General features: G+C 40.9%; 1 protein-coding gene across 1 annotated transcript in view; it reads left to right on the top strand.

The window, feature by feature from the left end:
• The window catches only part of LOC139733133 (uncharacterized), a 64,857-nt gene that overhangs the window by 17,192 nt on the left and 34,591 nt on the right, over positions 1-13,074 (top strand). Inside the window, exons 5-7 of the mRNA XM_071643974.1 lie at positions 1,041-1,208; positions 6,437-6,559; positions 12,016-12,168. Of these exons, the coding sequence (XP_071500075.1) occupies positions 1,041-1,208; positions 6,437-6,559; positions 12,016-12,168 (444 nt within the window). The remainder of the gene's footprint in view (positions 1-1,040; positions 1,209-6,436; positions 6,560-12,015; positions 12,169-13,074) is intronic.

A 13,074-nucleotide genomic window follows, 5' to 3' on the forward strand; every position in this document is an offset into this window, starting at 1 on the left:
TACTTTATAACATGCTTGTAGTTGTACCTACATTGTGCGGTATCGCTGTGTGTGTTAATCATCAATACACTCAATGCGCAGAATCTTGCACATGAAAACCAAAACTTTCATCCAATTATTCTTTTATCTATTGAATAGAAATTAAAATTAGATGTAGGCTTACCTGAAATCCCGTCTCTCGAGTACTTTATAACATGCTTGTAGTTGTACCTACATTGTGCGGTATCGCTGTGTGTGTTAATCATCAATACACTCAATGCGCAGAATCTTCGTGTGTGCATGTGCGCAATAGCGTTGTAACAAGCGGCGAGTTCAAAACATTTCGCGTGATGTTCAATTTGCGGTTCAACCTCAAAGCACGAAAATAAAACCGCCGCAAAAGAAACTACTTTTACAGTTGTCAAATTTGTCACCAAACCCATGGCATTATCACTAGGGTGACAATTTAATGCAAGGACCCCAGAACCCCCTATTTCAAAAAAAAAAAGAGAGACCAAACAATAACAACAACAAACAAAAACAAGACAAAAACAAAATATTGTATAAAACTGGAAAACTCTGAGTAAATACATTAATGAGTGCACTTTCAAGGTTATAGTAGATCCAGGTGTTAGGCTGGGATCAAATGGGGGGTAGGGGAGGGCAATTCGTACATGTAAGTCTTTTTGTTTTTAATGGCATAGTCAAATTTTCTTAATACAGTGTACTTGGCAGGTATTTTTACCAGTGTGATGGAATATGCAGATGGACACCATGCCCTTGTAGAAGCCCTCAAAGCTGCTCACCCCGCCCCCCAAGTTTTCACTGTTCTCAGGTTGTAGTTTGCAAGAATGCGTGGAAGATGAACTTGCGATATCCAGGCGAGCACGAGACCCGCAGGTCTCTTGTTAAATCATATACCTACAATGTATGTGTATACACTACATATGTGCTTGCGTGTGTGCAAGTTCAGTTTCACATGAATGCTCTCACAAGTTGTTTATTTTGTTTTGTTTTGTTTTGCTTTGTTTTGTTTTTATGTACCCTGATGATTGTGACAGATCCATGATATCCACCGGGACCTGCGGGATCTGAGCAGAGACCAGACCAAGCTTGCAGCAGAGCTCCAACAGGAGCGTAGACAGAGGACCCAGCTGGACACAGACAACCACAGGATCCTCCTAGATCTCTCTGACTCCATGAAACGCAGCCAACGAGAAGAAAGCAGGGTAATAGAGATAAAGAGATAGATACATCGGATAGATAAAAAGATAGATAGATAGATAGAGAAGTAAATAAAAAGATTGAAATACATCGCCCATCAACCTGATGAAGTCATATACACTAAAGTTTAGAAAAATGTCAAATAAGTAGATAAGTGAATAAGTGAATATAAACATACATTTTTTTTGCTCTAAAGCATGTTGCTTTAGAGTTTTAAATTGACCCATTGTATCTGAATGCCTTATGTCCTGTGTATTTTTGTACATTCTTTTCACAACACTATTTATCTGGCAGAAGATTTTCATACTATTTTGTTGTTGGTTTTTTATGCCTCCGCCACGAAGTGGTGCCGGAGGCATTATGTTTTCGGGTTGTCCGTCCGTCAGTCCGTCCTTCCGTCCGTCCGTCTGTCTGTCCGTCCGTCCTTCCGTCCGTCCGTCCTTCCGTCCGTCCGTAATGAATTTTGTGGACAGGGTAACTATCAAAACCTTTTGAGGTAGACTAATTAAACTTGGCATGTATGTGTATTAGGGGGTGAAGTTGTGCCTATCAACTTTTGGGTGCACATGCTCAAGGTCAAAGGTCAAAAGGTCAAGGTCAAATGCTTAAAATTGCACTATTTCCCCCATATCTATGCAATGCCTGAAGATATTTTCTTGAAACTTAGTGTATACATGTATTACCCAATTAAGATTCTTTGGTGAAAGTTTGGGGTCATGAGGTCAAAAGGTCAAAGGTCAAAAGGTCAAGTAAAATGTTAAAATTTCACTTTTTTCTCTGTATCTTGGAAATTGTTCAAAGTATCTTTATGGAACAAAGTATACATGCATGTACTGACTGTCAGTAGTTAGCTAGGGAATTTGGGGTTTATGGGGTCAAAGGTCAGGGGTCAAAGGTCAAGGGCAATATTTTGAAATTTTACTATTTTCCTTATATTTATGCAATGCCAGCAGGATTATTTTTTTTTAACTTAATGTATGCATGTATATTACCCACTAGAGATTCTCTGGGATTTTTTTTTTTTTTTTTGCCAAGAAGGTCAAAGGTCAAAGGTCAAAGATCAAGTGAAAGTGCTGAACTTACTACTTTTTCCATATCTCGGAAGCGGCTCAAGTAATCTTTAAACTTAGTACATATTTATGTATGTTCTGCCTGACAGTGATTCACTTGTGAATCAAAGGCCAGATGAAAATGATAACAATTTACTGTTCAATACAGAAATTGCACTTTTTCTCCATACCTTGAAAATTACTCAAGTGCGTAAACTTATGAAAGGGTCAAAGTCGAAGTTAAAGTACATGCTCTCCTATTCATCCAATTAAACATAGGTCAAGGAAGGTAAACATTTGATGCATTTGTGACAAACATGTCATTTTGATATTTTGCCAGTTTTGTGAAAATGTAATCACACATTGTCCACATGTACTATAGACCTGTTAGGAGAATCGTGCATTATGGCGGAGGCATACCAGTCGCCATAGCGACATTTCTAGTTGGTAATTAAGTGGGACGAATTATACTTGAGTGGAAGTCCACGTTTTGGAGAATTCTAAAGTGCCAAAATCAGGTATCAATATTCATCAGCTTTATCAGGCTTTCATGGTGACTGGTCATGCAATGTGACAACAAAGCTCATTGACCACCATCCACTGATGAATACTTCAAATCTTGATACCTGAAAGCATACCAGAAGAAAGGAAAATCTAGTGTCTAAGGCTATGGTCACAACCAAAAAATCAGCGTACTCTGTGGCCAGCCGGCAAGTTTTTAGCCAATTTCACCGAGGCACCACCATTTTTTAGGGCATCACCCGGATGCTGCAGTTTTACTGCAGTTAAAATTCCATCTATGCCTGCCCACTCGCTGGCCAAAATATAATTTGTGCCTTGGTGGTGACTGCCTCATTACCAACCTAATCGAGTGGTCGCTGTTGAGCGATTTGGGCAAGAAAATTAAGTTGCTAGATAAACGACTGCCAAGCAGTCGCCACTTGGTCGCTGCTGGCAGATCAGTTGGTCACTGGTTGGTTGGAGTTCAAAACAGACCGGTGTCTGGGCGGCGCCTGCTTGATTTCTAGCAATGTCTGCCTGACCATGTATGAAGCACTGCTTAGTGCATACCACAAGAAAAAACAGCTACGTTTCTACTGAAATTGGTGTTAAACTTTTGATCTCAATACAAGATATTTACCTCCGGAGGAAAATACAGAGGTAAATATCTTGCATTGAGATTAAGTTTAACACCAGTTTCAGTTGAATTTCCAATACAGATGAGCTTCTACTTTAATAAGCTACGTTTCTAAATGAAGTTGTCGGGTAGACCCTGGTTTTATGCCTCCGCCACGAAGTGCTGCCTGAGGCATTATGTTTTCGGGTTGTCCGTCTGTCTGTCCGTCCGTCAGTCCGTAATCAATTTTGTGGACAGCGTATCTAAAAAAACGTTTGAGGTATCCTAATAACACTTGGCATGTATATATGTATGAGTAGGCGAAGTTGTGCTTATCAACTTTTGGGCACACATGCTCAAGGTCAAAGGTCAAAATGTCAAGGTCAAATGCACAAAATTTCTTTATTTCCCCCATAACTATGCAGTGCTTGAAGGTATGTTCTTGAAACATGTACAGTCAAACCTGCCTTAGCGGTCACCTGTCTATAGCGACCACCTGTCTACAGCGGCCACTGAAAAATCCCCCCGAGAGAAAAGCCCTGTTGAAGACCCTGTGTATAGCGGCCACCTGTCTAACGCAGCCAGCGGCCACAAATTTTGTTTCCCGCGGTAGATTTTAACCTGTCTATAGCGGCCAAAAACCCAATGGAGCCGTAGCCGAGCCAATAATTGAGCGTGCTTTTCTGCTTTGTAGCCGTGTGGGCAACGTTCAGTGATGGCCACCGCTGCATTCATCCCTCATTCGGTCATAATAATGCACTGCTTTCTTCATGACAATACACATACTACTGTGCAACAATTTCAGATACACCGGCATGGTTAAATGCATGAAACACACGGTGTGTGCATACGAACACACATACATATATGCATGTAAGGATACAAGTACATATGTAAGCAATGCACACAAAAAGGATTACCTGTCTATAGCAGCCACCTGTCTATAACGGCCACTTTTCCCGTCTCCCTTGGGTGGCCGCTATAGACAGGTTTGACTGTACTACCAAATAAAGATTCTCCAGAGAGATTTGTGTCGTGAGGTCAAAGGTCAAGTGAAAATGTTAACATTTCACTTTTTTTCTTCATATCTCACAAATGGTTCAAGGTATCTTCATGGAAGTTAGTAAATATGCATGCACTGACTGGCAGTGATTATGTAGGGAATGTAGGGGGTCATGGGTCAAAGGTCATGGGGTCAAATGTCAAGGTCAACTCAAAATTTCTTATATTCCTCTTATCTGTGCAATGCCTGCAGGATTTTTCTTGAAACTTAGTGTATGCAAGTATTACCTAATAGAGATTCTTTTAGAAGTACCTTGCCATAAGGTCAATGGTCAAAAGGTCAAAGGTCAAGTGAAAGTGCTAAGTTTTCCTTCTTCCTTAAACTTATGAAAGGGTAAAAAGTCAAATAAGAATCTTCAAATCCCCATATACCTGCACTCTTAGACGATATAGCCATTCTTCCAATTACACCTTGTTCAAGGAAAGTGAACATTCAACACATTTGTGACAAACTTGTCATTTTGATATTTTGCCGATAGGTATTATGTGAAACTGTCATTACACATTGTCAAGACATTTTACTATAGACCTATTAGGAGAACCATGCATTATGGCGGAGGCATACCAGTCCCCATAGCGACATTTCTAGTTTCCCTGTGGTTTTCATTGAATAAAAATGACAAAAGCCCCAAAGAATACCAAGTGACTAGAGGGGGAAGGGGAGCCAGAACAAAAATACAATGACAACAAGCTTAAACACTCCTTCAACCAAGCAAAGAGCTGGGCTTGTGGGTCTCACTGTTGTAGTCATTGAGATAGAATCAATGTCATTGTAGACCTTGTTGACCTGTCAAATGTAGAGCAATAGCATTGATATTAATGACCAAGGGGCAGTCATACCCAGGTTGCTCATGAGAAATTTCAGGCAGAGACCGGCAAGTTGCCGCTGGTATGTGTATGGGACACTGCCGATCACCAGCTGGTCGCCGAGCAATATGTCTTAAAAATTGGCCAATGGCCAGATGGAAATCGTCCGGTTGTCTGTGGGTCACTGCCTGAATGACGCATGGAGAAGATCCCCCAATTTTGCCAGATTTTGACGTAAAATCAACCGGCAGGAAGTCAACAGGGCATCGCTTAGGCATTGCTGGCACTTTACAGCCTGCTCAACTTCTCCAGAATCATTTAGCGATGCCTAAACTCCAGCAGCACCCAGTTTTATGACTGTATGATTGAGTTTATGAAAGGGATATTAGTTTATTGTTTCAACTATGGCCAAAAACAATGTTTCAATGCAGAAATTGATTTGAATTTGGTTCACCTTGGTGCGGCATACTTTAGGAGGTATGCCAAGTTCCATGTTGATCATCAAGGTTTCGTGGCTAGTAACTGATCAGTGGGAATCAGTGCGAATGCTGGGGGATGATTGTTCCAACTCTTGTGGGATTCATTTAAGAGTACATTATATACATGTATCTATTGTTGTGTGAAAATTATTTGCTTCAGAACGGTCTCATATTCAAGTAACGTGCAGCTTTATGCCCTGTCACTGACCAGGCATGCTAACCTGGAAACATTAAACTGCACATTACTTGAATATGAGACCATTCTGAAGCAAATAATTTTCACACAACAATAGATATATAATGTACTCTTGAATGAATCCCATAAGGATTGGAACAATCATCTCCCAGCATTTCCACTGATTGAAGTGATTCCCACTGATCAGTTACTAGCCATCCCCTTTAACCATGGAGCTACTTCGTTTGTAGCTCCATGACTTAACCCACTTTAATACAGACAGACAGACCACCAGCAACAAAGTTTTTTGATACGTGCACTAACCAATGGAAGCTTGAATATACTGAAAGTACTGTTTATTTTTGCAGTGTGAACCTATGACCTGATTGCGGGGTTAATTTACACGTGCGAGAGATAGATAACTCAATTCATGCTGACTGACACTTTGTCTCCCAGCTCACCCAACTCCCCTTCCCATTTCCCATGTAAACGGCATCTATCATGTTTTGAGTACCTACTCTTATCTTCTATACATCTTGTCTAGCCGTCGGACCGTGTGGAAAGGAGACTGAGGGACATTCAGGAGGAGCTACGTGCCCAGCGGGAGTCCTCCAGCAGGAAGTATGAGAGGCGTGACAGAGACCAGATCAGAGCAGAAATACGAGAGGTGATCACTATAGAGGAGCATCACTATAGGAGATTCCAGTCAGATGCATGACCAAATAGGCACTTTGTACTAGGAAAATCCTTTTTTATGATGAGCCAATTTGATTGGAGAATTTAAAGGAACTATATATAATACAAATGCATGTTGACTTAGTATTCATTCATGATACTCTCAACATCACTTATATAGCCAAATGATTATCGATGTGTGCCGTATATTTTCTGATAATTGTATCCCCCGAACAGAGTTCGGAGGATACTATGGATTTGGCCTTGTTGCGCCGCCGTTGCGTCTGCCGCAGAGATTTTCTCGTGAGCGCTCTACTGGGTGCAGTTCTTCTTAGGTCATCTTCAAATTTGGCATGAAGGTGTATTATGGTAAAACGAAGACGCCTATTGTTTTTGGTGATGGTGCCCTCGCTTGTTCCGTCTTTGTACATGAAAAGGTAAATCTAACAGGGTCTGCTTGTGTGTGCGACGCTGGCCTTGTTTCTTGACCGATTTTTTTCAAATTTGGTATGTAAATGTGTCATAGTATACAAATGATGCACAGGATAGAGTGCGTTAGTGTAGGCGTATAGTGCACTCGAGGGTATTTACAATTGTGAAACATGCACGAGGCGAAGCCGAGTGCATGTTGCACTACATTGTAAATACCCGAGAGTGAGCTACGCCTCCACTAATGCCACGAAATAATCCTGTGCATCATTTGTTTTATAAAATGGGTCGAAAATTCGAAAACTAACAGCATTTGTCAGCGTTTTTCATGTACCTTTGTGGGTCAAGACGTCCGAGGATGTTCGTCCCAAACATTTACGCACGTCGCACTCGGAAATCCCGCACATGTAAGTAATGTACGTATAAGCGTATACGTACGCCACATGATTGTTGTGCACAAGAAAGGCCGGCTGGCAGCCCGAACGAGAAGTTGTTTACAGGATTGACAGCGTGTATGGTAGCGCGCGACGCACTTGTAACAACTGATTAAGTGCGCACTGCTAGTGTAAACATTGTGACGTCAGTGACTTTACGCTTTTTTGCAAGGCCGTGCATGATAATAAAAATTAATGCATGCACACGTGACTCATTTCAGCGCTTCCAGTTGGCTACATTCTTGAACCCATTTTATAATCAAGTCTATACACCTATACCTATTGATAATGCTGCCCTCACTGTTCCACCTTTTACAGGGTCAAAGGTCACCCTGATCATGTCAAAATTTGCAAAAGTGCTTATTTATGCAATAACTTGATTGTTACTCGACGGATTTTATTGTATCCCCCGAACAGAGTTCGGAGGATACTATGGATTTGGCCTTGTCGCGCCATGTCCGCGGCTGCCGCCACTGCTGCCGCCTCAGAGATTTCCTTGTGAGCGCTCTACCAGCTGTGTTTCTTCTCTGATCATCTTCAAATTGGGCATGAAGGTGTATTATGGTTAGACGAAGATGCCTATTGTTTTTGGTGATGGCGCCCTCGCTTGTTCCGTCTTTATACATGAAAAGGTAAATTCAATAGGGTCTGCTTGTGAGCGCTCTACTGGCTGCAGTTCTTCTCCGATCATCTTCAAATTTGGCATGAAGGTGTATTATGGTTAGACGAAGACGCCTATTGTTTTTGGTGATGGCGCCCTCACTTGTTCCGTCTATACATGAAAAGGTAAATTCACTTGGGTCTGCTTGTGAGCACTCTACTGGCTGCAGTTCTTCGATCATCTTCAAATTTGGCATGAAGGTGTATTATGATAAGACAAAGACGCTTATTGTTTTTGGTGATGGCGCCCTCGCTTGTTCCATCTTTATACATGAAAAGGTAAATTCAATAGGGTCTGCTTGTGAGCACTCTACTGGCTGCAGTTTTCCTTCGATCATCTTCAAATTAGGCATGAAGGTGTATTATGGTAAGACGAAGACGCCTATTGTTTTTGGTGATGGCGCCCTCGCTTGTTCCGTCTGTATACATGAAAAGGTAAATTCAGTAGGGTCTGCTTGTGAGCACTCTGCTGGCTGCAGTTCTTCGATCATCTTCAAATTTGGCATGAAGGTGTATTATGATAAGACAAAGACGCTTATTGTTTTTGGTGATTGCGCCCTCGCTTGTTCCATCTTTATACATGAAAAGGTAAATTCAATAGGGTCTGCTTGTGAGCACTCTACTGGCTGCAGTTTTCCTTCGATCATCTTCAAATTAGGCATGAAGGTGTATTATGGTAAGACGAAGATGCCTATTGTTTTTGGTGATGGCGCCCTCGCTTGTTCCGTCTTTATACATGAAAAGGTAAATTCAGTAGGGTCTGCTTGTGAGCACTCTACTGGCTGCAGTTCTTCTTCGATCATCTTCAAATTTGGCATGAAGGTGTATTATGATAAGACAAAGACGCTTATTGTTTTTGGTGATGGCGCCCTCGCTTGTTCCATCTTTATACATGAAAAGGTAAATTCAATAGGGTCTGCTTGTGAGCACTCTACTGGCTGCAGTTTTCCTTCGATCATCTTCAAGTTAGGCATGAAGGTGTATTATGGTAAGACAAAGACGCCTATTGTTTTTGGTGATGGCGCCCTCGCTTGTTCCGTCTTTATACATGAAAAGGTAAATTTTCAAGGGTCTGCTACTGTGTGTGACGCTGGTCTTGTTTCTTGACCAATGTTTTTCAAATTTGGTATGTAAATATATCAAAGTCAGATCTATACATCTATACCTATTGATAATGCTGCCCTCACTGTTCCACCTTTTACAGCGTCAAAGGTCACCTTGATCATGTCCAAATTTGTAAAAGTGCTTATCTATGCAATAACTTGATTGTTTATTACTCAACAGATTTTATTCAGACTTGCTAGGGAAGAGTATGGGTGATCATTCTACATGAAGGACCCAACAGTTTGTGGTGACGGCGCCCTCAGTTTTCCGAATTTGGATGCCAATGCACATTTCTTGTGTGTGCTCTATCAGCCACTTTTCTTATAAGATTTTCTTCAAATTTGGCAAAAAGGTGCATTATAGTGAAATGAAGATGCCCATATTGTTTTTGGTGGTGGCGCCCTCGCTTGTTCCGTCTTTATACATGAAAAGGTAAGTTTTACAGGGTCTGCTCGTGTGTGCGACGCTGCCTTGTTTCTTGACCGATTTTTTTCAAATTTGGTATGTAAATGTATCATAGTCAAATCTATACACCTACACCTATTTGGATTTTATTGTATTCTGCAACAGTTGCCATATCATACAAAATTCTGGCCTAAAAAGTAATCCAGATGGAGTATGGGAGACCGGTTCGAGGGATACATGTGCTCGATTGCAAGTGCTTCTAGTTCAGACTTGCTAAGGAAGTGTATGGGTGGTCATTCTACATGAAGGACACAATAGTTTGTGGTGACAGCGCCCTCAGTGTTCCGACTTGGATGCCATGTCACATTTCTTGTGTGCGCTCTATCAGCCACATTTCTTATCAGATTTTCTTCAAATTTGGCAAAAAGGTGCATTATAGGGAAATGAATATGCCTATTGTTTTTTGGTGGTGGCGCCCTCGCTTGTTCTGTCTTTATACTTGAAGCGGTAAATATTTCAGGGTCTGCTTGTGTGTATACGATCCTGGCTGTGTTTCTTGACTGATTTTTTTTTTCCAAATTTGGTATGTAAGCATATTATAGTCAAATCTAGACACCTTTACATATTGATACTGCTGCCCCCACTGTTCCACCTTTTACAGGATCAACGGTCACCCTGATCAGGAAAAAATTTGCAAAAATGCTTATTTACAGTTAATCACAGATATCACATACTATGTAGGAAGCGGGTCCGGCAGCCTCCTAGACCACATATACACCAGAGACTGTGTTGTACTACAATCAGGGGTACTACACACCTACTACAGTGATCACTACCCAGTGTATTTGAAGACTCCTACTAATAACCTGTAGTGGCACAAGGTAAATTCTGTGAAAACAACTGAAAAACACCCAAAGTGCAAACATTGGTTCCCAGTTGCCATATTATTCAACAGTTTAGCCTTTAAAAAATCATCCAAATGGGGTATGGGGGGGAGGGGGGGGAGCGGATTCGGTGGGTACATGTGCTCGATTGGGTTCCCCGGCCGAGTGCTCTAGTTTCTCTGTTATTTTTCTTTAGATTACTAAGATATGCTCACAAAAAGAAAAAAAAAAAACCCTGACAAACCAAGATTCTGTCTGTGGCATCATCTGTCAGTCATTGCTAATAAGTACTAATATGCTTTACAAAAGACATTTGAATGCACTGTTCCCTAGACTGAGCACAACTTGCATGTTTCCATGTTGCTATCATGATTTACAAACGACATTGCAGAGAAACATGCCAACTTCATTTAATTTTCACTTTTCTTCACTCCAGTCCTTTCTCACACCTCATTTGGGAAGATTTCTGTATATGTATATCACTCCGCCCTTTCCTTTTACATTTCGAGGTACAGCTATTCTTACAAGAGTGTCATGTAAACTTTTTGTATCAGTGATTTGTCTATTTAGGTGCTGTTTTTTCAAGGAAGTTTTGCTCTTTCTCTGTGTGCAATTTGTAGTAGCATTTTTGTCTCCCAACCATAGAATTTTGGTACTTTCTTTTATTTCTTTGCTGAGGTGTTTAGCTTGAGTGGTAATGATAATGAATAACACTTACCTACTGTAAAGTACGCGAAAGAAACCACTTTTACAGTAGCGCTTACTGCTGACGTTTCTAAGCGCGTGGTGATGATGATAGCAGTTTTGAATTTTCAGCAAAGGTCCAAATGATTTGATTTGCGATAGCAATGATGATTACTGACGCTGATGTTAAAGACAGCCTGGTAAGCAGTTGATTTCTTCTTTTGATTTCCCTTCTAACCTGTCACTGTCTTTTTCCTCCCCATGAATGATGAACAAAAAGACCCATTCACTGACACAGACAAGAACCATGTGCTGACTACCAATATATTTACATCTCTTGAAGTTTAATAATGATGAATTAGGGGGAAAAATAATGACATGAATATAGTGAACACAAATTTGATTTAAAAAAAGAGAGAAAACAAAGATACTACTAGGTATTGCACACTTGTTTGCACAAGTAAATCACATAATTCATGTAGTTGTGGCTAACAAAATAAGAGCCAGTCAGCACCACTAAGAATATCTGCATCTTGCTGTGGTAGATGCTATGACTGCCAGATATGTTGCCTTTATGGCATCTGTGATGAAGTGTAGCTCAAGAATTCTGGATGTTTTTTACCACCATCTCCATGTCACAGTTGCTGACCTTCATCGTATGACTCAAATGTGATAGAAAATAGAATTTTATTCTAATATTGGTCCCTTGGATTCTTTAAGTAATCTGTAATAATTGTCAGTATTGTGCATGCAGCTGAAGTGAAAAGTGAAATATATATGTGGAATATGTCTCTGGCACACACTTAAACCCCTTTTTTTTTCTTCTACATGTTTTGTGGCCATGGCAGACTGTTCTGAATGCAAGTCACGAGGAGGATCGTCAGCTCAGGTCCAGGTTCCTGGAAGTAGAGACGCAGCGGCAGAAACTGGCATCTGATCTGGAGAGGACCAGGGCAAAGTTGGATCGATCCGAGGGAAGTACGGCAGCTTTGCAGCAGCAGGTATGCAAACGTTAGAACCAATTCCAGCATCAGAAAGTAAAGCTGCACCATACCCTCTACATTGCCATACATGCTGCGTCTCTTTCTATTCCTAATATACAGTCAACTCTGCATAAGTGGATTGCACATACTATGTCAAAAAGTCAGTTAAGTCTATGAAAATAATAAATCCCAATTCGTATCCATAGCCTTACATGTGCTTTTCCTCTGTAAAAAGTCGATTTTTGTTTGCTAACTTAGTCAATGGAAATCCACTTTGGAGTCTCCAGAAGGTGCTTGAGCCCGATGTGCAGTCTTGGCGAAAGCTTCCCTGCAGGACCTAATGACTAAGACTGTCCCTGATGGCTGTCACCTCAGGCCAATAGAGAGGAACCCTACATGCATTGTGTGCAGTACTGTGCCATGTTCGTTGAGAATGCATGGAGGTGCGACTGATTCGGAGGCCGGGCTTTATTGAGAAAAAAATTTCAGAGAACCGCATCTATTAACCCTAAAAAGACTGGGCTATTTTGGTAGCTCGAAAGACTGGGGGGGGCCTAAAGGGCCCCCCCCCCCTTAAGATCTCGGCCGTGGATCGCGCGATCGCCGCGGAAATTTGCACAATGGTAGTGTGCGATGTAATCTACAAGATCGTATATTTAAATTTTCCAAAATAGTCTTCTTTTATTTTATTTTGATTAACTATGCTAATTTATGCGAGAAATCAGACCTTTTTGATCTAAATCAGTAAATAAAGCTCCAAAAGTGCTCATTTTTGGTCTGGATATTCTTTGTGGCATTCTTAGCAAATGTACTTGAAAAAAAATTTGGTATCAAAATTAATTTCTTATTCATTTTATTGTTTTATGAATTTCTTATGTATTTCTCTGTTTTTTCGACCTTTTGTTTTTGTTGTTTTTTTCAGCA

Source organism: Diadema antillarum, unplaced genomic scaffold (assembly GCF_040938485.1).
Source record: "Diadema antillarum isolate AM-2024a unplaced genomic scaffold, OU_Dant_1.0 seq00000461_RagTag, whole genome shotgun sequence".
In the NCBI taxonomy this organism is placed as follows: Eukaryota; Metazoa; Echinodermata; class Echinoidea; order Diadematoida; family Diadematidae; genus Diadema; species Diadema antillarum.